This window comes from Numenius arquata, chromosome 3 (assembly GCF_964106895.1).
Source record: "Numenius arquata chromosome 3, bNumArq3.hap1.1, whole genome shotgun sequence".
Lineage (NCBI taxonomy): Eukaryota > Metazoa > Chordata > Aves > Charadriiformes > Scolopacidae > Numenius > Numenius arquata.
The window spans coordinates 27,406,868-27,433,945 of record NC_133578.1 but is presented as its reverse complement, the minus strand read 5'-3'; the positions used below and the strand labels follow the sequence as shown (position 1 = coordinate 27,433,945).

The 27,078-nt window shown below is 36.6% G+C and overlaps 2 protein-coding genes across 2 annotated transcripts in view; one reads left to right on the top strand and one right to left on the bottom strand.

Moving 5' to 3' along the window:
* Nucleotides 1–5,408, top strand: part of CERKL (CERK like autophagy regulator) — a 58,390-nt gene extending 52,982 nt beyond the window's left edge. Inside the window, exons 11-13 of the mRNA XM_074145537.1 lie at nucleotides 2,865–2,961; nucleotides 4,191–4,366; nucleotides 5,327–5,408. Coding sequence (XP_074001638.1) covers nucleotides 2,865–2,961; nucleotides 4,191–4,366; nucleotides 5,327–5,408 — 355 coding nt within the window. The remainder of the gene's footprint in view (nucleotides 1–2,864; nucleotides 2,962–4,190; nucleotides 4,367–5,326) is intronic.
* Nucleotides 5,409–7,308: 1,900 nt separating this feature from the next.
* ITGA4 (integrin subunit alpha 4) overlaps nucleotides 7,309–27,078 on the bottom strand; it is a 39,713-nt gene continuing 19,943 nt past the window's right edge. Inside the window, exons 13-28 of the mRNA XM_074145040.1 lie at nucleotides 26,904–26,949; nucleotides 26,370–26,524; nucleotides 24,263–24,417; nucleotides 20,710–20,859; nucleotides 19,369–19,445; nucleotides 16,594–16,744; nucleotides 15,832–15,930; nucleotides 15,307–15,386; nucleotides 14,883–14,969; nucleotides 14,246–14,336; nucleotides 13,421–13,528; nucleotides 13,024–13,143; nucleotides 11,493–11,612; nucleotides 10,874–10,972; nucleotides 10,562–10,681; nucleotides 7,309–9,685 (exon numbers count right to left, since the gene is read on the bottom strand). Of these exons, the coding sequence (XP_074001141.1) occupies nucleotides 9,593–9,685; nucleotides 10,562–10,681; nucleotides 10,874–10,972; nucleotides 11,493–11,612; nucleotides 13,024–13,143; nucleotides 13,421–13,528; nucleotides 14,246–14,336; nucleotides 14,883–14,969; nucleotides 15,307–15,386; nucleotides 15,832–15,930; nucleotides 16,594–16,744; nucleotides 19,369–19,445; nucleotides 20,710–20,859; nucleotides 24,263–24,417; nucleotides 26,370–26,524; nucleotides 26,904–26,949 (1,751 nt within the window). The 3' untranslated portion in view covers nucleotides 7,309–9,592. The remainder of the gene's footprint in view (nucleotides 9,686–10,561; nucleotides 10,682–10,873; nucleotides 10,973–11,492; nucleotides 11,613–13,023; nucleotides 13,144–13,420; nucleotides 13,529–14,245; nucleotides 14,337–14,882; nucleotides 14,970–15,306; nucleotides 15,387–15,831; nucleotides 15,931–16,593; nucleotides 16,745–19,368; nucleotides 19,446–20,709; nucleotides 20,860–24,262; nucleotides 24,418–26,369; nucleotides 26,525–26,903; nucleotides 26,950–27,078) is intronic.

Below are 27,078 nucleotides of genomic sequence, written 5' to 3'. Positions count from 1 at the left end.
GACTCGATAATCCCGGGAATTGTAATCAGTTTTTGGATCAGGCAAATAAGGTCAAGCAGTCTAACTAGAATAATGAGTGGATAATTGCTGTGATCAAATTAGTTGGCAAGTCTGACTTAAGTAGTAGTCATCGAGCAGTCATCTGTCATAGGATTTGACTATATGTAGGAACTTCATTCTTGGATTTTATTTTATTTTATTTAAAATATTAAGCTGCCCCACATGTGCTTTACAGCCAGCAAAAATGAAGCGTGACTCTTTCTCCCGTTATGAAGAACTGAAATTCACACTTGTCTTCTTTTTTTTTTTCTTTTTTTTTTTTTTTCCCCCCCTGAACTTAGGAAATGCAGGGTTTATACATGTAGGGTTTTGGGAAACAAATGAGTATGTAATCTGGTTGTTGGCATTGACTCATTTTGCCTTTAGCTCATTGTCGAGAGCATGCTTTGTGGTGATCAAAACAGTTTATCAGGTGATAAATATTTGTACTTGATGTACCCTGTTGATGATTAAACAGAGTGGCAAGTACGGACTTTGTAGTTGTACATGAAATATACCATGCTCCCTCAAAAAAGAATGCAGAAACTCATATATACATATATATATATGTGCGTTCAGGGAAGTTTATGCAATGACTCTGTTTTGTTTCATTTGATTATCATTAGGTGAAAATAGGTGTGCCTTAGAATTGATCAGGTATTTTTCTTCAAAAATAATGGCTGATCTGGTAGAATTTGACTTATTGGAAACGATGTAGAAACAAATGTTTTTGGTGAAACTCTTATTGAGTATTCTTTGCTACAGAGGTCCTGCTAAGCCTTGTATACCACAAGATAGTGCCCTGATGCCATCCCCACTTAGGAACTTATTCTGTTCAGCATTTAGTGTGCTATATTCCAGTCAGTAGAAAAATTCTGACAAGAATTGAAGAAATTATTCTTTTTTAGCTTTGCTTTCTCTTTCCATCTGTTCTGGCACCTGTTTCTCAGTGACAGGGAATTTTATGACAAGTCCATGCAATTATTGCCGGCTTGAATGAGCGTGTTTCGCCCACAGTATAGTTGCTCCGTGGATCCCCCCATCCTTTCATCCTTTTTTTTTTTTTTTTCCTCTCTTAAAAAATAATCTTGGGATTGGAGTCAGCTAATAGGGTAGGAAGAGTAGCCTCTTCAGACAAGTGCTTCATTTCTGATATTGAATAGCATCTTGACGGTGAGGCTTTTCAATATGGGAAACATAAATGTTGCACTAATTGTTAGAGACTCAAGACCCATTATGGAAGTGTCAGCCAAATTCAGCTAGGTTTCTTTACTCTGTCCCATTTTCCCCAAGAGGTTTTTTTGCCACGTGAAGACATTAGAAGTGGAATGAAAGCTTTGACTGCTGCCTGTAACTCCAGTTACACTAGTCTAAATATCCAGAAACATGCCAATCTACGTTTAACTGTCTGTGCTGTGTGAGCCATGTGGGACGTTTGTTTCTCAGAGCATAGGTGGTGTGCTTCGGTGCAGACTGGACTTTCAAGAGAGTTAATGAGAATTCTTAGTCATCTTTCAATATAAAAGGCCGTAGTGCCAAATGCATTGCCCGGTAGCCTGCTGCGCCCTTTATTGCAGCAAACATGATAAGGAGGCAACTTTTTCAATTTCACCATCACTGTTTCTAAATCAACAAAGTAATGCAACGCCACCTGACATGCTTAATGGTTACGTAAAAATTACCTTCTTAGATTGTGCTGTATCATAAAGGTCTTAGAACATTCCTGATGCAATTGTTCGTTAGCCAGAGAACTATGAGTGGGGAGAGATGGGTGGTGGTAGGCTGGAAGTGTTTTTTTTAAACGTTCTCAACGTAACTTCCAAGCATAGATGCTGACTAAATAAATATATATATGTACGCATATATAGTCTGAAGATATAAAATACATAATTTCTATATAGAATACAATTTTATTGTATTGTTTATTGCAGTGTTACCATGTTAATCAGATACTCTTGTTGAACCTTGATTTGTCTGTATAACTTAAATGGGACTTGGGCATGATTGCATTGAGATTCAGGTTGTTCGCTTCTGTGACAAGGTACAGTTGCATTAAGGAATCTGTGAATTAATAATAGCTCATTGTCTTACCCAAACTCTCAAAGATGCTAAAATATGAATGGTGACTGGATACCCTAGGACCATTGAGCATCTGCACTGTAGGGTTTCTTCTTGATTAAGCTCTAGCATATGACTGCTTTATCTTATGCAAAATTCCCTTAGTTTTTAACCTTTGTGTGCTTTGTGAAATGTGTAAGTAGAACTGTACTGAGAACTGCTTAGAGAGTTTGAATAGTGGCAAAGTTGAGGATCAGTATCTTTGTTGGGACAGCCATGAGTGTTAAAGGAGGAGGAGAACGAGCCCACCTGCACTGGGTTGTGTGACGGGGATGTGCTTGCGTGCATCATAGGAATGATTTCTTGGTAAAGCTCTGCCTCACGGCATTTATGGTAGTCATTATACTTTGCTGGAGAGAAAAGCGAAGAGGTAAATTTGTGATGCCCAATGTTTAAAAGCCATCAGTTAAGTAGAAAAGCAGGGTTTTAAAAATTATATGTATTGCGTTCAATAAATTATGGATATTGATAAGGGAGTACAATTTTATTGTTACAGTGCATGTTATAAGTCTATCGATGCTAAATAACCTCAATTGCATAGTTTATATTGATCTTGAGGGGGTTGGCAAAAATGTAAAAAACCATTGAGACTATTCTGTTCATTTACTCTTGCTAGCTTTTTTTTTTAAATCTAGGCTATCGAATAGTCTGTTAAACTTCCAAATTAATGATTTTTCTTTTGGGAACTAAATTGGTCCGCTTTTCAGGTTGAATAATGGAAGCATGGCTCTTATTGTTGTACAAAATACATCTCGAACAGAGTTTATAAAACATCTGAAAAGATACGCCAGCGTAAAAAATCAGGTACTGCTAATTTATTTCTGGTGATTATAAAAAGAACAGTTAATCATGAAGGTAGATAGGCTGCAAGAGTTAATGTTAGCATCCTTATAAGGAGACTTAGGTTCCTGTCAGAATACATTAGCCCCCTTTTTATCTGATTTTTTTTTTTTTTAAATCACTAGACTAATACCGATTAGCCTATTTCAGCCCATCTGTTGTGGTTTAAATTGTGTTTGTGTTGTACTGTAGTTTTATGGGTGTAAAGCCCTTTTACCACAATAAAGGAAATGCGTGCTGTGTTTAAATTTTGTGTGGTACAGAGATGCAGAACGCAGACTGGGGGGCATCAGGCAACTCTGTCAGAAATAGGTAAAGACCGTACCTTCAGCAGATCACTGCACGCTATGCTGATAGCAGTGGATTGTGACCATTGATTTTCAGCAGGTATGAGTTCCATCTAATTAGGAATGTTTGCAGAACTGCATTTCAAAATTGTGGTCATTATTCTGTCTGACGAGAAAAAACGAAGCATCCAAACATAGTGCCTTATTGCTGTCCTAAATACCCAGTGCACAGCCTAAGCGCACTGGTACTCATTCAAATGTTTCAGGATTATGTGAAATCACTTTTACAAGAAGGTTTAGGTTTGAATTTGTCAACAGTCAGACTCTGGGGGAGAGGTCACAATTTGCTGTCACAATCCCATGTGACGGCACTAACAGCTGCATTTAGGAAATAGTTTATGCTTTTGGAGGAAGGCTTTGCTTTTCTCTCTGTATTTGTAGTTAGAAATTAGACAAGGTGATGTGGACCCTCCTTTAAAGGTAGGATGACCATTTACTAGAATTCCAACTAGCCTTGTTTAGGACAGGATTACTAGTAATAATGAAGGGAGCACAGGAAAAAAATCTGCTTGGACTTTCGCATTATCCTGAAAGCAAGTGCCATTTTGGTGTGTGCAAAATATACCACCTCACCTGTAAATTGAGCAAGTCCAATATGGGAATGCAAATGGAGCGCTACGTTTTTTCTGAGGCACTATTTAGGATAAAAATAGCATGTTAATCTATAAATGCTATCTGGAATATATAATGCCTCATGTGGTCAAAGCTTGAGTTAAGTGTTCCCATTTACGTAAGACCAAAAAAAAAAAAAAAGGCAAGCTTTTTAATTTCAAGTAATCCAGTTTGTTGCTAAGCTACCACTAATATCTTTCATCTTCTTTTAATATGTATCTGTGTTTGGTTTAGTTCAATTTTCCCTTTGTTGAGACCTACACAGTTCAAGAAGTAAAAGTACAACCAAGGCTTAAAAGTGGGCTTGATGCCAAAGAAAACACATATTTGAATGCTGCTTCTGCAGAAGGAAATTACCCTTGGAATATAGATGGAGACTTAATGAAAGAAGCATCAGAAGTTCACGTTCGGTAAGGCTAAGTGTCATGTTTATGGACCGTATACCTGTAACAGATTAGTACCGCAATCTTAAATGTATTACATCTGTATATACTACAGATGACACCAAAATTGGGTGTTGCAAATGCTGTGAGAGTGCTGCTGTTGTGCACTGCACAGTCTGGCCCTTTTGCCATTGTTTGGGCCTCTGCCCTGTTGCCTTGTGCCCATCTTTGGAAAGGTTTGTTATGACCCGCGTGGCCTTTCCTTTCAGGTTCCTAATCAGCTTCCAGCTCTATTTCTTCTCTGCTTTCTGCCTGTTACTTTACCCTGCTGATTCTTAGAGGAGAACAGATGCATATAAAGGTCTGTGACTCCTGGGAGGAGCTCCTTTTGGGATAAGGATTCCTGCTTGGAAAGCAGTGCGTGTAAGGTTAATAAACACATGTAGTTGTTCAACTGCGGGAAACTTAGTGCTGCTTGAGAATAGTCTCTGCATCAAGGAACTGAAAAAGCGACTGTGAGCGCACAGGGAAATAGGAGGATTATTGGTGGAATTAAATGGGCGGTGGCTCATGCTTCTGCAACGCACACAGGATTAGTTGAAGGCAGAGAGTTCAGAGTAACAGTCTGGTATGTAAAATAAAAGGCAGATCATACTATAGAATATATAATATATAGATCTAAAGATCATAGGATCATACAATTGTTTGGGTTGAAGGGACCTTAGAGATCATCTAGTTCAAACTCTCCTGCCATGGGCAGAGACACCTCCCAATAGAGCGGGTTGCTTACGGCCCCATCCAGTCTTGAATGATGACCTTATACGGATTGCCAGAATGCAATTCACCTGATTTTATTCTATACAGTAGTTGATATGTAGTTGTCCCCTCCCCGTCCCCCACCCCCCCCCCAAAAAAAAAAAAAAAAAAGTGGCACACCCATTGCAAGAGTTAATTAAACTGATAAAGTTTTACTTCCTTACTTCACAGGGTACATCCTCAACTTATTAATCTCTATGGAGTCAACACTGATGACTTGGAGAGTTCCCAAGCAACGTGCAATTGCATATAGAAAGGACACACCGCAAGTCCAGTATTACAGACTCCTTTTCTCACCTCTATGCACAGCTTTCCAAGGTCCCAGGCTTTCACTGAATTCATTTTGTAGCAGAAGCTTAACTGGGATGTTTGTAATATTTCTGGACTTAAATTTATATCAAGTAATACATCTTTATCTAGTCTTATTTAATTGTGAAGAAGCAGGCTTAACAAGGAAAAATGAAAACTGATTATATTGGTCTCTTATAAATTTGGGGGTTGAGAAGAGTCCATCAGAATAGAAGTAAATACTTTTTTTCTTTAAAATTATTCTAGCTTTTGCAATAAATATAGTATGAGATACTTCTAAGTCTGCTGCTGCTATCCGTATTGTCAGGTAGCTCAGTTCAAATAGAGCTGGTGAGTGGAGGTATGGTACCACCTCATGCTGAAGAATGGTGGCAAAATACAGATTTATATTTTTTTTAATCACGTACTTCCATTTCTAGTTATAATTTTTAATGTTGCCTTAATGTATTTGCTTTCAGGTAGTTTCTAGTGAAACAGTGATACAAAAGAATATGCTGATGTCTTATACAGCTTTTCTTTGTTGAAGTGTACTCTTTGTACAAAATAAGTATTTAAAAATATTTTGTCTATCCTAGAACTGAAATGATATTCAGCATAGTTTTTGTTGTTGCTGAGAATAAAGTTGTGATAAATAAATTAAGAGTTGATCTAAATTTTTATAAGTTTGCTACAGGGCATAAACGTAATTTTAAGAGTGTTTGGGTTTTTTTCTAACTTATTAAATACAATTATTTGAGATGACAGCAAATTAAGACTATATTCTTTCTGGGAACTGGCTTTCTCTGAGATGATGAAAAGTAGTAGACCAACAAGTTCGTCCGTCTGCAGGACCACAGGGATAATGCCAGTTTTCCTGGTTGCTTGTCTATGAATGGTTGAGAAGGCGGCTAACGAATAAGGGTGTGGAGGCTGCATTGTCTCCTGGCGAGAATGAGTTGCTTTAAGCTCTTTCTTCAGTAAGCAGTCAGGCATAGCGTGAAATCCAGTCCTTTAAGATTTTGTTAAATCAAGGGCCTAAGGCTTTAACATAGGATCTATAGCTACTGACTTTTTATTTTGAATGCTACTTGTGAAAAACTCTTACCTGCGATAAATACACAAGACAAAGAAGTCCTGCACCTAAAGTATGGCCATTATTTGTCTTCTAAGAACACACTGTTACTTGTTGGAAATCTCATGCAGTTTCTGCAGACAAACCTGGCCAATAGTAAAGGCGATATTTGTAGACAATCAAATGCCTGCTTCATAGGCAATTAATTATTATAGGGATCTCATAGCTAGTTCTCTTTGAAGTGGAGGTGCTCCATTCCCTTGATTGGCTTTGTAGCTCTCCACTGGACCCTTTCCAGTAGTTCGCTTCTTGAACTGGGGGGCCCAAAACTGGACACAGGACTCCAGATGTGCCTCACCAGGGCAGAATAGAGGGGGAGGGTGACCCTCAACCTGCTGGCCACGCTCTTTTTAATGCATCCCAGAAGACCATTGGCCGCCTTTGCCACCAGGGCACCTCCTGAGATGGGTCAGAGTGGGTCCAGCTATGAGACCAGATCTGGTTACTTGGGGCTTCATCAAGTCCAGCCTTGAAACCTCCAAGGATGGAGATGACACAACCTCTCTGCAACCCTGTACCGATGCCTGACTGTCCTCGTGAAGAAATGTTTTTCCTCACGTCTGGCTGAAACCTCTCACTTCAGGTCATACCCGTTGTCTGAGTCGCAGTGAGTAGTCTCCAGTTAAACTACTATAATTGATACTATGTCACATCAAATATTTTTAGCATGTTAAGACAATCCAAACTAAACTTCCTACAGTTGTCTAAGAAGGAGATTCCAGCTACATTTAGTAGATTTAACTGGTTTTATTACATAACTGAAAATTAACAAAATAATTGAACTTGCAGAAGAAACGGCATTCACGTGCTTAACTTGTTTGGGTTCTTTTTTAACAAAATGAAGTTGAGTGATACTTTATAACCTTCCCACCATCAGGACAGTGTACATTCATTTTTTGTCAACCTGGTTTATAAAAGCTAATTGAATTTTGCTTCATATCCTAAGAAGAGGCAGCCAACATTTACATGTTAATAATAAAATCTGAATAGGAATTATACAATTTGCAAGGCAACATTATCACAGGTACTGACTTAATGTAAACTATTTCAAAGATAAATAAAATGCTTTAGTTTCATTTCTTTGCATTGCTTGTACTAACAAGAACGTTAATGCTTCTTCCAGTATTTGAGGTATATTTTTCACAATGTGCTGTAATATCAAACTGATTTTTGTTCAAAGATATTTTAGTAAAGTGCAAAAATTCACTAAAGCCATTTGGAAGAGAAGCATTTTGTGTATGTTTTCATAGACTTGCAAGAAAATATTTCATTCTTAACAGACTTTATTTTGATTTTTTTTTTAAAATATATGCACATTCATTTGTCTTTACACTACAGAAGATTTTACGTAGAAAATTTACTTTAGAGTGATTGACATCTTTGGCTTCAAATGAAGTGAAAGGAAATTACAAAATGGTCCCCAAAACCTTTAGAATCTGTGGACAATGTGGCTTTTATGGCACCAAATGCTCTATTAGCAGAAGCGCTCGTTGAAGGCACTCTGTATTGCTTTTGAGGAGTCCCAGGGTAATTCTCGTATGGTGGTGCAGCTTCGAGGTGTGTGTACATACTACATTCATTTCTCCTTGCAGTTCAGACAGACATCAAAGGCATGGCAAGAAAGGCCATATTGCTACTGCCATTGCGATAAATTCAGTTATTGAAGAAGTTGTACATTCTCCAGTTAGTTGTACTGGGGAGCAAAGTAAGAGGTTTTTTGGTTTGGTTTGTGGTTGGTTGTTTTTTTTCCCCCTGGATTGTGCTATTTCACCAAAGCTAGGTGGCAGTGCAAACTTATCTAGCTGAAGAAACTTCCTGTAGTAGCAGAGCAGTGGTTTGAACCATGGTTCTATTCAGGCATTTGCCTTTCTGCTGAGTGGCTTTGGAGGATGCCTGTTTGGATGGTATTTATCTGAAAACTTCACAGGAACCCAAGCTAGCTCTCCAAATGACTTCTTTCAGGTAAAGGGTGACATATTTGAAGACAAAATTTGGCCCAGTAAGGTTGGCATTCAGAATCTTTTGGGTATGCGCTTCTTTGTTTTGTCATCATGTGAAGTCTTTTTATTTTTTTCAGGTCCTGGAAGAATGCCAGTACTAAATACTACTATGCTAAGTACTATAGAAAAATCTTCAAATAAATAAAAATAAATACTTGCTTTAAAGAACCCCACATAGAAATATTTCATTGGAGAAGTCCAAAACATCATGGCAGCAATATCTGAGGAAGGGATGAAACAACTAATTCTGTCATGCTTGCAATTACCATGCTGAAGATGGCTACAAATAGTGATTTCCAATGCATGACTCTTTCTACAGCTGAGAAAAGATTCCGTGCTGCATCTCCAGGCTACCCCATAGAATTCCCTGCTCTGAATCCACCTTTGACCTTCCTGGTTCGGGCTTGCCCGGGTGTCTGAGTCTCTGCAGTCTTGTGGCTGTGCCTGTGAAGCCAAAGCTTACGAGGTCCTTCAGAAGCCCAAGAGAGCTTCTGATAGCTGTTTTCTACATCCGTGCACTCTACTTATGGTCCTCCTACTGGTTTAAGCTAATTTACCCTTGGAAAACTGCCAAAGCAAGATGAGGGAGGATATCTTCTTCAATGTCTAATCAAAAGATTATTGAAACTTGAAAGTGAATAGAATAACTCATGCTAATGTGTTTGAGATCTTATTTTCCAGGATTGGCCAAACGTTATTACTTTCTAGAAATTCTCCTCTCCGGTAAGTAATTCTTCTTTTCTTTATCTTTAGTGTTCTTCTGTCTGTTTGAAACCAGATATATACGTGGCATTTCAAATATTACTGTGAGACTTCAAAACAAACTGCTTTACCATTTTCATATTAGAAAAACAATAGTCCTCTAAAGGTGTAGTCCTCCATACAGTTCAAGGAAATAAAGTGTATTTTGTAAGAGCGAGTGAGCTCAAGACCAGTTTTCTTGTCACTGATGTTTTTCCTGTGAATTAACCTGAATCTTAAATTCTTCATTTTAAAATCAAACATTTATTTCCCATCTTAGTCATCTTTGTTCCCAGTTGTAAAACTCCAGCTGTCTCTTCTGTTCTTGTCTTGAGAGACTGGTTTGTATTGCCTTTTGAAAAAGCCAATCTGAAATACACAATTTTGGAATTTGTTGTCAGCAAATCTTTATCATCAAATCTAAACCATAAAAGATGAACTAAAATAAAATGCATATATATGGTGTTTTCTGAATGATGGTATTTGCCATTGCTTTGTCATACCAGGTAATCAAGGGTTACTCATCAATCAAAAAAGTGGATTTGCTTGTTCTTTTACTTTTTGGGAGACTAGTACTCTCCTGCAAGGAGTAAGGACATGTGGGCTCGTGAACTGTAACACTCCACAGAATCCAGTACTTTTTTTTAAATGTGAAACGGTAGTAAAACTTTCCTGTTAAATTTGTTTCATTTCTACACTTTCCTGTTAAAAATGAGGGACGGAGAAAGTCTGCATGTAGGTATAGAAGTTAAAAATCTCTTAATCGCTTGTCAGAGAAACTGCATTCTTCATAGTTTTCTATTTTACTTATGCACGGGATGTTTTTAGCATTTGTGTTTCGGTTTAAGATCCTAAACATTTTATTCTGGCATGAAACTATGTTGCAGACTATTAGTCATCATGTGTCAAGTGACATTAAATGTGCAGCACCATCCCACAAAAACGATCCATTTGATTATAATTAAATTCTAGAAATCATTTGCAAACGTGAGATGTCATATAACACGTGGGAAGCGGTTTGTGGTGTTGAGTAACAGATGTACAATAAGCAGAAGATAATAGGAAGGAAAATGGAGAAGTATTTTGAAAAAATGCCACCAAATTACAGGAAGAATTATGTTTCTTTAGAAAGCACAGATCATAATAAAATATTATTTATCCTTTAACCTGCATTAAGAGAGCAAAAGATCCACCAACAATGTGAATTCTTTACTTGAGAACAACTGGGAAATACTGAAAACTTACCTTCCATAATATAAATGAAAGAAGCAAAAACAAGGTAACACCAACTATTAAGCCTATTCCAATAATTAGCACAGTAACACGGAATTTTGGGGTTTGGTGGTGCATTCCTTCCAAATAGACCTGGAAAGCAGAAAATAAATTTAGTGCTGATTTTTTTTTTTTGTTTAAAATACTAAAATAAACTATGAAAAGTAATTACATTCTTCAGTAATTAACACTATATTAATTGCCTGTGCATAGATGTGTATAGTATGCCACATTGTTTTTTCTAGTTTAACAAGTTTATCACAAATTCATGAAAAGAATTCTTACATATGCAACTTGCTTGTCCTTGTGTAGTTCAATAACTTTTGCATTTTCTTCTGGTGAGGCTGTTGCTCTTACTTCAAACTTCAATGCTGATGCATCGTCCTGATTAAAAAAAAAAAAAAAAAAAAATCCTCTCTTTTAAAAAATCACTTCAACGCATTAATTTCTACCCAGCAAAAACAGTAACACAGCTGCTCACAGAAGAAGAATCTCACACAAACACACAATGGTGCCTTTTTCTGATCACAAAACAAATTAGTACCAGAAGCTGGAATGAAGCCCAGTTGGATTTTACTTAAGTCCACATCCATGCTGCTTTTCTTAGAAAAGTACAATTATGAGTTGAAATTAAATCCCAATCCTACATAAACCAGGCAGAATAAGCAGAGCAATACATACTAGAAAATAAAGTGGTAATATTAAATACATATTTTTCAGTGGTTTTCATTTTTCATATTTCACCTTGAGACTTAACATTGAAAACATAAGAGGTTAGCACCTACAAGATTTTGGATTTAATCATAGTTTGTGAAAATATATTAATACCTAGAATTTACGTGTAAAAAATATTGCAAATATACTTGAGGGGAATATTTCAAGGCATGAAAAGTTCACGTGTTACCATTTCTAAAAGTGAAGGAGTAGCCTCCAGCTGCAGCTGAACAGTTGCTTCTTTTCCACTTTCCATGTTTCCAAGCTTGCAATGTATTTGTAAGCAAAGGCTGTCATTTTTCATGCAGTACTGCAGAAGGGAGGGAAAGATTAAAACTTATGTTTATCAACTTTATCATCTTAGCAAAAGTCACTTGGGAACTGAGTAAAAACAAGAAGATCCATGTTTGTTCTTGAAAAGTCTGGGTGTAACTCCAGGTTGTCATTCATCACTATCAATACATAGGTGCTAAAGGAACAGTACAAGGGAGCAACCTCCTTGTTATAGAAGACAGCAAATAATTTTTCTTAAAAATTCAACTTTTTTTAGACTGAAAAATAACAATTGTAATAATTTGGTTACATGTGGTTTTTTACACTGTTACTTCAAATTAGCTTTTATCAAGAATGATAAATGACAATGACTATATGATATCTAGTATAAACAGTATAATTGATTGATCTTTACATTTGTACACTGACAGCTACCACCATTGCACTCAACTTTGGAGAAGACAAAAAACCAAGCCTGTACATGATTATATTCTTTGTCCAAGTCTGCAATGCCTAAGCTCTAATTTGATATTCTAGCACAGGCTGTCTCTCAATCAGTGGTTGATTGTAACATGCTTACCTGAAGTCCATAATGAACATATATAAAATGTCCAGCTTCTTTTAAGATGAAAGTATTAAACAAAATTGTACTTTATTAAACACAAGTTGCAGGATGCAGATTTCTATGAGAACAAACCCTCAAAAATGTAACACTAGGATGGCAATTCTGGTTTGGACTACACAGTCAACTATCTGATCTCCAGCAGGGTCCATAAGCCGGTACAGAGGGACGAGCCTGTACAGGCTGGGCATGTACAATATTCTCCCAGCTTTCCAAACATTTTTAATAAGAACTTTGCAAGCCAAAAATTATTTCCATATATTTTTTTAATTCTTGATGACTTTCAGTCCCGTTAACTTGTATAGTGTCCCTTGAAATTCACTTACTTTTGGCATTCATAACATCCTTCAGTAAGAAGTTCCACCGTGAGTACTACTGTTTTTTTTTTTTTAACCTGGCACCTATTAGTTATATTTGATGGCACTTTTTTGATGTGGAAAACACAATGAATATTTAATCTGCATGCTTCATACAATTACAATTAAGATTGTTTTTCCCACATGCATCATTTTTGATTTGTTACTGAATTTCATCTGCCGTTCTCTTTGCCCACTCATTCAGGCACATAACCCTTTGGCAGTTCTTTGCAGGTGACCGCCATACACGCTGACTTCAGTGACGTGTCATGAATCAACTTTCTCATCTCAGTTCTCAGCTCTTTTCACTAACATCACTTACGACTATGTCGAACTTCTTATCACAGGTCCCACCACAAATCCTTGGAAGACTGCTTTGGTGACCTCATTATATAAGAAGATATACTGTTGTCTTAAGGCTTATTCATATGGTCACTTATTTCCCACTGATGCTTAAAGACAGACCTTACCATGTGTCTCTTCGCAGGCTTTGAAAAGAAAGTGACGACCTCCTTTAATATGTTTTCATTTTTTTCTGCTGCACTACAGTTTCTAGGATATTTATTATAGGAGCACTGTCCAACTGTAGTCTGGAAATAAAAACAACATCATCACTGCTAGAATTTAAACACCAGCTAATAATCAGAATACAGATTTCTGAAAGGCAAGAAGCTCCAAAGGAATGTAATTTTTACATTCAGAATTCTAAAACACATCGAGCTGAAGATCATCCTGTTCTTGTTCATGCTGCTTTACCATACCTAACAAATTGAAGACATACTTAGTACCTAGTTCTGCTATGCTCTGCTTCTCTTTTTCATAGAATTCATACAGCTAATAAAATTATATTAAGTCACTTGTGCTTACCTTGATATCCAATGCGTTGAATAATTTGTAGTCATTGGGTGGAAAAGCATTAGGTATCATTATCTCTAAGTTTGTATTTGGAGCCATGCTTGGTCCTGCACTGATAACCTTGTGGGGAAGAATGTTATACATTTAAAGCTTTAATTCATGGTAGCTATTCAAGTAACAAAAAAAAAAAAAAAAAATATATATATATAAAAGTATAAATACATAAAACTTTACAGAATGGGGTAGAACCTGTATTATGATTATGCTGTCATGAAAGTGGATTCTGCTAGGAGTAGTAACATTTTGCTTAATTCATTCCTTATGCTTACTGAACCCTTCACTTCTCTGAATCCAATGAGTAAGCAGTGCTAATCTGCAATGACTACCCTGAGGTCATACACGCTGCCTTCCGGGAGAATATGCAAAAGGAACTAGGAGAGATTAATGTCTAACTCCTGCTTTTAATCCATTGGAGACAAATCTGATACCTATAGATCCTCTTATAAGGAGCTCCTAGTTCCTTTTGCTTACCGTAAGATAATTCCTTTTAAAGTGTTTCTTAATGGAAGAAGTGGCAAGTCAGAAATGCTTTACCACTTTCAGTCCTGCTTGTGCTTAGTATTTTTTCTGTGACCATTCAGCTGAAGATTGTCCAGGCCAAAAAAAGTGTTCAAAGAGGGACTGACAGCCACTTCCCAGGGCTAATGCTCAATAGTTGTTCACCATGGCCTTAAAAAGTTCCCTTATTGACCATGCACACTGCCATTATATACACTGGAAATCTGAGCATTAACCTTCAAAACAAGGATAATAGGGTTTACAAAGAAAAACTCTTACATGGAAAGTGAAGTTGATATTCTCCTTCATACACGTAACTGGTGAATCTTTCTCATTTGTTCCATAAACGAATGAAGCCGGTGATACAAATCTACAATGGTTTAGAAGTTGTAAATTAATAAATTGCTATATATTGCTAGCATAACATTCTGCTCCATGCTATCTCCAGTGAGATTGGTTCTAAGGAAACACCTGAGTTTGCGTTTAAATAAATCCATGAACACTCAGAAGTCCTCTACCTTTGTACTCTTTCCTCTTAAAAAGGCAGATGAATCAGAAAAAGTCATAAATCCTCACCCAAAACTATACTCCATAAATGTCCCCCAAGAAACCCAGAATATGGTCTATGTTAAGCAACCTGAGGATCTGCTGTGCTCTTATTAAATACCTCTTTCTATAAAAAGTATTCCAGTTCTTAAAAAATTTTGGTCTGTGAAGACACAAGTTTGAAACACCATAGAGATTGGTCTCATCTCACAGTAGTGGAAATAAAATCTTAGAAGTGGAGGAGTCAGAGCCCAGGAGAGCTGTGCCATCTCATTTCCTGGATTTTTCAGCTACATCACACTTCTGCTTAAAAGTTCTGGGAATTTAGAATAGTTCTACAGATGTGCAGGTATAGCAATAGGTGACTTACCCATGAGCATTTAACTCAATCTCGTATTTTAGAGGTACAACTAAAGTTAGCGTGTTATCCAGCAACATGTTCCCATCTTCATTTTGACTATAAAAATACAAGAGAAAAATGAGTATCGAATGCATCATCATATACTATGCATTATTTCTATACACAAATATTAAACGGACCTTTTGGCTTACTAAAACAAAACTATTTTATTGGTAACACGTCTGGCGGTAAAAAAAAGAATATTTTACACAGGCAGAAAGCTGCTCATTATTTTAATATCTGTTATCTGGGGATTGGTGATTTCCTTTTCTCTACAGATTTGCAACTAATGTGCTTTCTTGCAATTGCGCTTTGCTAAGTATTTCCAGTGTTCCTGATTCTGTTTTCCAAAGCTAGTAATATTTTTCATTAAGCAATTTTTATTAGACTTTACCAGGTAGCATTAATGATGATATTGAGGTCATCTTCTGCTCTGGTAAATGAGCTTGCATCCAAGAGGAAACTAAAATCCAGCTGTAGAACAAATAAAATTTTCTTTGTATCAAATGATAGCGTGTCTTAACACAGTTTAAATAAAAATATTTTATTAAACTCATTTAGAATTTCCTGCTCTAACAAAATTCAGAACTAAGAAAATACTTGCTTTTTGCGTCTTCTACTCCCTTTCTATTGACTTAACACATTTATTCATAGCCCGAGTCAGCTACCTTGGCTAGGAAGCCAAGCACAATCAGTTGATGCATAATACAAACTACGTTGTCCCTTAATGAATTATTCCAGAGAATGTTCGAGCGACCGATTTTAAAAGTAGCAGAGAGATTCAGACATCAGCATGACAAAAGGCGTTAGTTGGGAATGAAGGAGAGATTCTGAAAAACAATCCCCCCCCCGGACAAATCCTCATAACGTATTTAGGGTGTTTTTAAATTTGAAGCTAGGAACTTCATACATAGCTTACCTTTGATTTTTGATCTACATATAAATAACCAATGCTGCACTCAAGTTTCACTGCATGAATGTCTTTATCTAATACATCACAATGTATCTGTTTTTCTTCCTAAAATAAAGGAATATTATTAATGATTAAAAGAAAACTGCTTTTTTCAGACATTTCAAATTACACGCACACACTGAAATCGGGTGGCTGTTATTTCACTGATGCAAATATACAGAACACTCATATTATTCCGGACTACTTTAACATATCTTTATATTGATTACTGTATCCTGTTACTTCATCTTGTGTTTGCTAATAGTGAAGCTAAGGCGTGTGCATCAGACCCACTCAAGTTTAAAGCCAACCTCTGAAAAGTGTCAGGGGGATTCTACACAGAGACGAGTTATTTAAAAAAAGAACAGAAAGAGAGAAAACTTAGATTTGTGACTTCTTCATAAGACTATGTCTCTGTGAAAAACAGAACATTCAATGTGATCACTGAAAACATGATCATCAAACAAAAAGTAGCAGTAACATCCTGAAATACCTTTAGAAACCAATATTTTAAGAATTTGTTGTTACCATCACATCCTGTTACTGAAATTATTTAAGTCAGCTGTATTGATTTAATTGTGCACACGCATGTGTGTAGGTTGTCAGTATCTAAAGAAACTCAACAACTTTAGTTTCTTTATATACTGACATTTGAAATTTGAAAAATGTTTGGCTGAAAAAGAAAAAATTCCAAAGGATTACTGTTTGACAGATTTTTTTTGTTCTTACCAATTCTAAAACTCGGATGAAATAAAGACCTTTAGGGATTTGAATGTGGAGGACCGTTTCATATGCATCATCTCCAGCGTTAAGCAGAGAAACGTTCAACATTAAAGTCTTCATACTTCCAACAGCAAGATATGTTTTCTTATCATATGGCCTATAAAAAAATTATTGTAAGTGAAAAAGTTTCCACTACTACTCCTTTAATTAATTTCATTTTTTTCTGACAAAGCTCAGCTGGAGATCACTAGGAAAGTTTTCACCCAGGCCTGTAACTGAAGGTACTACGCCAGTTACATGATGGCCAACTCCAGTACTGTACTTTTTAAGGCCTGAGGTTATTAATGCAAGAGCAAGAAAACTGTTATCAGAGCAGTCGTGCTTCTGGCTTCTACAAAACAGGCCCTTTCCTCGACAGACAAGAAGAGCGACGTGCTACTGCTACAGTATTTTCAGACATTATTTCAAAATGCACTCTTTGTACTCAAAGTATAGGACTGAGTTAATATGAAACAGGTCACAAAGAGGGCGAGTGAACATGCCTATCTTATGATCTATGTAATGTTCTATAATCATGTTACAAGTACAGACACCCTATGGGGGGCTAAAAGTAAACTTCAGCCTGACATTAAGGTTTAATTAAGACTTGTAGAAAGGCTGCCTAGAAATAGACATTTATCAGATATTCTGGCTTGAAACCAAAACATTAGTCACTGAACACCTTTGGGAAAGAAGCTGGCACTTAGAAAAGCAACAGAAGGTAAAAGCACTGCATAAGCAGACAGGTTCCAAGACAAAAGCGAATTAAAGAAAAACACGATAACATTTCAGTAGCTTGATTAAGTTGAGGTTAAACTTTAAAGTTGGTTTACTAGTTATATGCTTACTGTTCAGTTCTCTTATATGCATTAAAGCCAAGCTCATTAACAAGATGCTGTCACAAAGATGCCTCCCAGCTTAACACACAAGTACACAAAAGCACCAGGTGCACATCTGGGACTACAACAAAGCTGAACCAGAGCTTTTCCCTGGTAATCATATTTCATTCTTCATTAAAAAATGCATGATGCGGACTAGAAATTTACAGAGCAGGCCAAAATCTAAGCAATTTAAACAAAACATGATAGTGTATACATGAAGACTCATAACTCGGTAAGTAAAGCATTACGTTGACACCCCTATTTGATTTCATTCTTTTAAGACTATAAGTGTTTGCTTTGCTTTTCAAGGATAATGAATGCATTCTGTCTAGACAAAATAAATTAACGCTTCACAGCTAACTAGTTTTTAATCGAGATTCCAGGGGCACAATGTAATTTAAGGTGATACTTCACACTTTATCAAGATATTTAGCCTATTTATTTACACTGAAAATCTGCTACTGGTACCTAATGCCAAGGAGGTATGTTCTAATCTGTCTTCCTTTCTTAGAGCTTTGAAATACTTAGAAAACTGCAGTGCTAATGTCACACATGAAAATGCTGCACAATCTTTCTTTCTGAAAAGTTTATGATCGTTCAAATAGAATAACCTTCAAGCCTAAGAAAATGAAAGGGCTTAAGACTCACGCTAAAGGCCACGCGTTAAAGCAGGCAGAAAGATACTAGTCTTATCTGTGAAGATGAAAAAGCTTGTGTTCAGGATCACACAGGTGTGATTAATCAGCATTATGTGATTATCACCATCCTTCGGTGTCATTTTAGGTTGGTTCAACCTTGTATGTCCATTAAAGCAGAATCAACTTTAAAAGTGATACATTTCACATGAAAATCCAGGTCGCACAAAATACCTATCTAGCTGAGATTCACAACAGATACAATTTCTCTTTTTGCACAACAGCCCATATTTCTTGTTTTGAATAAAAAGGTTGTCATGATAAAATATAACTTAAATCATTAAAATCCATTCTGAATAGAAACAATGGTACATAGCTTAAAATTTTCCAAAGACGATGCTTAATAGAAGCGTATCTCACATATTGCAAGGCAATAATAAGTGTATGTAAATACTTTGAAAGTGCATTGATTATTTTGCATAATAACAAGATTTAAACATCATACCTAATAGGAAGGAATGAGGAAAACTAAAACATGCTAAAGGGTATAAAAAAAAATATAAAATACAGGGATGTAAATGAAAAAAAAAATAAAAATCACAAAACAGAATTAATTTTGGAAAATGCAAGCTAATTTATGTAGGGAAAAGAAGTCTAAACCTCACGTAATACTCAACCATCTGGTGTCTCAATCAGCAGTATAAAACTGAAGATGTAATATTTTTAAGTAAACGAGGAAAAAGAGCCACTTAATTAGTTTATAATTGAAATAATGTGTATAACAATGTGTTAGTACAAAACTGAAGTATCTTCTTTGTACAGTACCTTTGTAAAAGCAGCAGAAAAAATTGATAGCTTGTCAATTTAAGAGTACTTATGATGTCTACATATTTCGTATGCACTGTGCACTGTATCTTAGCCCAGATATATATGAAGCGTAGAATACAAATTTACCTTTTTGTGAAGAAGATATTTTATGAGCTGTAAAGTCTTCTAATTATGCAAGAACAGTTCTTCAATTATTTACATTTCTGTTATATTTCCTGGAATATTTACAATTTAAGAGTATTCTTCAACTAAACACAGCCTCACTCCTCATATTTTCTCAGGGAGTCCATAGTCTACTTTTGCAAATTAATGTTCTTTACATACAAAAGATTAAGGAATAATTTAGATGAAATTTTATTAAACCTCTTTCAAAAAGATGAATTCCACATTATACTTACTTTGGAAAAGCAACTTTTCCAGAAACTCTCAAGTCAGCAGAACAATTTTCTTGTGAGCAAAATCTTGCAAAAACAAACTATAAAAGACAAATATAAGAAAAAAAAAAACAACACTCTTTAGTGGATTATGCATATTATAGTGACAAAAAGTACTCCCAAAGAAAGAAACCTATCACCTTGTTGCTAAGTATCTGGAATTGGCTAATAGCTCTTGCTCCTAAAAACACTTCAATCAGGCTATGATTTGCAATTTTCCGAACACATTCTGTGCACCCAGAATAACAACAGAGAGCCTTTCCAGACTCACAGTTAAAGCAGTGAGCGTATGTTCAGCCAATTTTTTACAAGTAGTACATATAAAGGGCAAAGCATTTCAGAGGATCCAGAACTGAAGCCTCTGCAGCCTCTCCTGTGATACATCACATTAACTTTTGCAAGACAGTTTCATTACACAAACTTTACTTATCATACTGTTAGTAAGGTTTGATGCGACAAGAGACACCACGACTTGCATGTGTCCATGGTTATCAGTATGCTGTACAGCACGTTTATATCACTATTTTCAACAACACCCGCTTTGCCTCTAACTCTGTGGTTTCTAAAACAAAATTTTGAATAAAGATGAAAAGGAAAAGCATGCCATTTCAATGGAGCTTTATATATCTCAGAGTTCTGATAGTCAACTGTATCTGAATTACATGAAGCTTACTTTGTGAAAAGTCGTAATATGTTTATGACCATTTGGTAGTTAAAAATTCAGAGCATCCTGACTTTTGCTTAAGTCAAAGCAAAAGTCTATTAACGCTTAGGAAGTTTTTTGGGGAAAAAAAAGTTAATTTCATATTCATTTAAGGATACAGAATACACTTTCTTTTCCCCACAGACTTTGTTTTTGAAAACCTGCAATATCTTCACAGAACTAATATTTCACAACGTCGTTGAAATACTTCAAGATTAATACCAATACGATGTTATGTATTTAACACAGAATTAATTTTAAAAAACAATTTTATCTGGAAAGTGACTCATCATGTGTAATTGAAAATTACAAAGAGTAAATTTCACACCTGTGTGTTCTGAGGTATACATTATATATTCTTGAAAGTTCTCTGCAAGTACCTTTTTTTTTTAAAAAATCATAATCCAAATTGTACACCAGGTCTGCAAAGATTTGTTTTAGCGAAGTGTTAGGCATTTTTTAGCATGCTGGTTTATTAATTAAGACCAAGGGACTAGGTGCTGGTCTGGAAAATGCATTCCTTCACATGCTATGGATGTGTGAAGCTTTTTTTAACTGAAGATTAACATGTGCATTTGAAAAAAAAGAACTCATACACTAACCTTGCTTTTTATAACATCTTTTTCTTTCCTCCGTTGAAGAACTGGTTGAAGTGGTGAAAATTCTTGAGCATTTCTTTTCTGTAGAATATGATGCCCCAGTTGATAACTTGCTTCAACATGTACAGGAGTCAAGATATCCCTTACATCTTTCTATGAAAATTGGAAACCTAATGAGTTAATCATATAAGACAAGACATGTATGCTTATGTTTTAAAGATTATAAGGTTCCCTACAACTAACTTAAACAGGAACACTTATTTTTTGCATGTAAAATAATTTCATATGGCATATGGCCCATATACTTTTCCAGACATCCTTGTCCCTGAAAGAAGTAATCAGAAACGCAGAAAAGCATAATACGACAGCATCAAGCATTTCAGAATGGAAGATTCTTTTAGTAAAGAAGTCTTATTCAATAACGAACCTATTTCTGTCAACAGTAGTGCCTTACACACCTATGAAACCCTGCAGTGCCCAAATAGAAAAATAAGCAAAAGCTGGCTAAAATGGAGAAAGTTAACAGTGGCATGATGTCAGACAAAACCCATGGATACTTCTGGATGAAATCAAAAGGAGTTCTCCCACAGTACCACTAAATCAGGTCATGACTGCATTTTATTTTTCTGCCTCTTTATTTCCTGTATTAAAAAGATTAAACTCCTCAATAAATGACCAATTTGTACATGAAGCTTTGACTGTGTAGGAATGTTGCAGATCAGAGCCCGAACTACCTACTTGTGAAAACTGAACAGCTTGAAGCAACTACTAACAATAGCAAACCTGATTAAATTACTCCCTAAGTGGAGGACATAGACAGACACTGATTGTCCCTCCACATGGCCACTACTTTAATTCTTATCTGCAAGCTTGCTTTGGCCAAATCACATATTATCTAATTCATAATAATTTTCCACAAGGTCTTCTCTGCATCTGCTTTATATTACTTCCATTATACTAATTAGCTATTAATTAGTCTTTACTCAAAATACATAAAACGTACATCATCTCTCTCGCAAGGACTGTACTTGACAGACATTCACACTTACTTAACTTTAGGAGCTTCATACAAGTACAGAAATCTCAGTGGGTGGAAGGAAATGCTTATAATGCTATTAATTAAGAATTAAAAGAAAATTGAATTATATGCAGGAAAAAATACTAACGATACGACTATAGGAAGCGATGAGCCAAATCATATCCTTCCTCCTACACAAATACCTGCTGATGCTGGTACAGCAATCTGTACAAGGTCAGCTGTCAGTCAGCTCTCTCTTAGCTTACAAAACTCTCAGAAGTGGCAATTTGCCATTGCTCCTCTCAGTAACATTCACTTAGGTGCAACTACCAGTTGAGATGCATCTGGGCAATTTTCCAGTAGATAACATAAGCTTTCCTTTCTACCACGAAGTTTTAGCATGAAGAATTGGTTTCTGATGGGTGTCATAAAGGAAGAAAAAAGAAAATTATATGGAAGACTTCTCCATACAGGTTTTTTTGTAGCTGTAGAAAATTAAGTGTATTTCCCAGCCTCTGTGCAGGATCAATTTCACCAGTCATTCTAATAGATGTTTGTTTCAAAAGGTCACAGAATTGCCACCATGAGGATTTTAAAGAAAAGGCGAGGCAGATTAATCCATTATTTTATTGCTCTTGTTTCTCCTTATATCTAAATGTCCTTAGTATTTCTTGAAAGAATTCTTTTCCCACTTAGATAAGGTCTTACAGGAGGTAATTCAAGGAACCAGTGGATGAAGCTGCTAAGCCATTATTCATCATATTTGAGAAGTCATGGCAGTCCAGTGAAGTTCTCACTGACTGGAAAAGGGAAAACCTAACACCCATTTTTAAAAAGGGAAAAAAAGGAAGATCCTGGGAACTACAGGCCAGTCAGCCTCACCTCTGTGCTTGGAGATGATTAGCGACAGCCAAAATGGTTTTACTAAAGGCAAATCATGCCAGACAAATTTCGTTACAGTGGCGTAACAGTGTTGGTGGATAAGGTAAGAGCAACAGACATCATCTACCTGGACTTCTGGAAAGTGTTTGACACTGTCCCGCACAACATCCTTGCCTCTAAATTGGAGAGACATGGATTTGATGGATGAACCACACAGCGGATAAGGAATTGGCTGGATGGTTGCCCTGAAAGAATTATGGTCAACAGCTTTATGTCCAAGTAGAGGCCAGTGATGAGTGGTGTTCCTCAGGGGCCAGTACTGAGACCTGTGCTATTTAACATCTTTGTTGGTGAGATGAACAGGGGGATAGAGTGCACCCTCAGCAAGTCTGCTGACACCACCAAGCTGTGTGGTGCGGTCAACACTCTGGAGGGAAGGGAAGCCATCCAGAGGGACATGGACAGGCTTGAGAGGTGAGCCCATGCAAACCTCATGAAGTTCAACCACGCCGAGTGCAAGGTCCTGCATGTGGGCTGGGGAAATCCCAAACACAAGTTCAAGCTGGGCAGAGAACAGATGGAGAGCAGCCCTGAGGGGAAGAAGCTTGGGGGTATTGATTGAGAAGCTCAACATGACCAAAAAACCAACCATATCCTGGCTGCATCAAAAGACACGTGGCAGGAGCCCAAGGGAGGTGATTCTACTCCTCTGCTCTAGTGAGACCCCACCTGCACTAATGCATCCAGCTCTCCCAAAGGAAGAAAGACGTGGACCTGTTGGACCACCTCCAGACGTGGTCCACAAAGATGATCAGAGGGCTGGAGGAGATGATCAGAGAGGCTTCACCTCTCCTATGAAGACAGGCTGAGAGAGCTGGGATTTTTCAGCCTGGAGAAGAGAAGGCCCCAGGGAGACCTTATAACGGCCTTGCAGTACCTAAAGGGGGCCTACAGGAGAGACGAGGCGGGACTTTTTACTAGGGACTGTAGTGATAAGATGAGGGGTAACTGTTTTAAACTGAAAGATGGGGCATTTAGATTAGATATTAGGAAGAAATTCTTTACTGTGAGGGTGGTGAGACACTGGAACAGGTTTTCCAGAGAAGTTGTGGATGCCCCACCTCTGGAAGTTTTCAAGACCAAGGTGAAGGGTCTTTGAGCAACCTGGTCTAGTGGGAGGTGTCCCTGCCCATGGCAGGGGGGTTGGAACTAGATGATCATTAAGGTCCCTTCCAACCCAAACCATTCTATCATTCTGTGAAGTCTGTTTCTTCCAAGTTTAGTAAAACATGGTTCCTCTGTGCCCACTAGTTTTCATTGCTTGATTGTGGTTTAGAACTTCAAGTTCTTCCCATTCATTCTCCAAAATTTTTGTTGGGATAGGCAAGCTTCTAAGATGTTTGATAGACATTAGATAGATATTATTATGCACATTCTCACTGACATAAGAGGTGGCAGACCCACTGACTTCCCCACAGAAAGCTGAGAAAGCATCAGAATTAAAATATATTAACTGTGGAAGTTACAAACACAAATATTTTACTTCCAAAATTACGTGGTGTAATTGTAAACAAAATAGCTTCTTCTGCAGTAGGTGTGCTTTTCAAAGGAGAACTAAGGGATATACAGGGCAATACATATTGAAAATTACATTACCCTCATAAATGCTGGATGGTCTTTGCAGGCAATATTCTTGCTGTAAATCTCTATATTTCCTGAGATTGTATCAGATGTTCCATTGGAGGAAAAATAAAATCTTGCTTGTGTATCCACTTTTCTGTTCACATCAACACTCAGATTATAAAGCAGTACTGCAAAATAAAACCCAGGGCAAATAAAAGTTATCAAAACTTCAAGTGTTATAATTTCCAAAAATTTATGATAGAAATTACATCTTCTGACTCACTTCGTTAAGTAAGTTCCATAATATCCATTTTGAAATGCTCCACTTAAGAATTCCCTGACATAAATCCACACCTAACGAAAACTTCTAGTCCTCTGAAAATTGATTGCATCATGACTGATCCCTGATACATAATTTTACACCAGGGATAGTTTTGTCAAGTTATATTTATCGTTTTCTACCAGAATCTATTTAAAGAAAACCTGCTTCAGTTACTTACAGGGCTGACGTTAAATTTCAACAAGCCAATAAGTCAACAAACACTGAGAAATATCATTTAACTTCACAATTTTTTCTATTTAAGTCAGCATGAATTGCTATGATAACAGATTGCAAATAAGTTTCAGAACTTTACTTCTTAATCTCTGCCAAAAGCTGAGTTAGGATATATAGAATTTCCTCTGGTCTTCTCTATTTAAGATGAAAAGTCTTATGCCCAAATCCAGCAAGGGTAATCCAGTCTGACTGATCATCTTTTAAAACAAATATGTATTTCAAAAGATCTGAACTTGAAACTTTACTATTCATCATTTGATGTGTTCTCTGTAATGTGTTCCTAAAGGATACTGTAAATTGCTTGAATCTTCTGTATGAGAATATAATTTTATATCCATTATTTCCAGGGCTGATTGCAATTTACAAGTAGCACGTGACAAGCAGGTTAAAAGCACCCAGGCAGTACAGTCAAATTTAAACAGTAAATTATTTTAAGTAAGTTCACCATGAATATTCCCTCCAATAGATACTGCTTCAAGTAATACCAGGTTTTGCCAAAAGCAAAATATGCATTATATAAAATATCACACAAGATATATTTTTCAGTAACTTTGATGGGTCACCCTCTCTTTCACATAACGTTCCCTAATGGTATGATCAGGCACTCGAGCTGTTTTATGAAGGGAACGTTTTCTCTCTACTGTTAAATGGAAGACCGCATCCTGCCGCAATTCTGTATGGTTTGGTCCATGTCTGGGAGGACTGCTTTTAGAGGACAGCTGAATACCAGGCTGAACAATCCATTGGATTCTACATTAAGAAAAGACATTCACCCACCATTAATTCCCTACCTAATTGCAAAGCAACAGCCCAGACATTTGCATGTGGCAGGTTCAGACAAACTCAACAAGACACTCCTGTTGGGCCCTGCGTGAAACAGAGTATGGTGCCTGTGCAACTATGTAAAAGAAAGTGTTCACAGAATAACTGCACTCAGTTTCTTTGTGAACCCTAATGGCATACTATCTCATTCAAAAACCTACCAAAATGATGGATATAGTTACTGTGATGCCATGAAAAGGACCACCTGAAATGGCATAATTACAATGTAGTTCAAATGCATGAGCATGAATCTAATCACAATACTGTTAGGTAAGTTAATTTAGGTACCAGAATTAGCCTATGATGGTACTGCTGCAAAACCCACGTGAAAATATTACTAAGTGGTTGTGTGCAACCCCAGCTGAACTCTTGAGCATCACAATCCAGCTGGCTAGCTAAAAATTAGTCTTCGGTTCCCTAAACCAGATGCCATCAAAACTTCAGATTACACTGTTGATGCAACAGAGAACTTGGAGTTCTACCTTCTTCCTCACAGCATCTCACCTTCTTAACATCACTACCTCTTCTAGGCCATGTAACTCTGCTAGTCCTAGTAGGGATGTCCTGTTACTCTAAACTGAATAGAAGTGTAATGGCTCAGTCTTACAGGGTAATTATGAGCTAAAAAAGGTATCCATGTTTTTAATTTTCCATTTCATAGTGAACTCAGATTAATGGTCCAATAAATACCAGTAGCATTATTCTGTAAACAGGTGCATTTAAAATAAATACATATACTGGAATTTTTTCCAAGCAGCTTACCAATATAACCAGGTACCTCTCGTCCTGTATAGGTAAAGCATATCTTCAAATCCATACAGATGGCAGGCTGGTCATTTTCCATGCAGTTTAAATTAGTTCGATTTATTGAATTAGGGTGTTTTAAAAAAGCTTCAACAATTATCACTGGTTTTGTTCTAAGAATAGAAAAGAGTTAATATTCACAAAACACTTCAGTAGTAGTTTACAGAAGCACTGCAGAAGCTAAGAATCTCTAACAGAATCTAATCTTATATTTTATAATTATCATTTTTAAGGTATCTGCATTTTTCAGAATCCAAATAGCTGCATGCACATTATTTGTTGCTTCAAGAAGTTTCAGAATGGTGCTTTCTTTTCCTTCAAGGCGTTTACTTAAATGTTTCAGTTGTAGAGCACTCTAGAGCCTAATGCCTGAAGTTCACGACACCAAGAATATCATGAGATTAAAATATACTACTGAGTTTTATTAAATTGCATTAAAAAAACCAGCTAAATTCCCTGGTCTTTTAAAGCACTGAAATGCAGCATTCTCACCTCAGCACCACAGCAGAATCGGAGAGAAATGCACCAACTGCTACATCTGTACAAAAAAATAGATCAATAAGCATAATTTGTCAACAGCAATTACTTCTCAGGTACAAGCATTTTGTAGCATATTCACCTTTTGATCAGCATTAAAACACCATTTGCCCCTTATTAGAAGGCACAT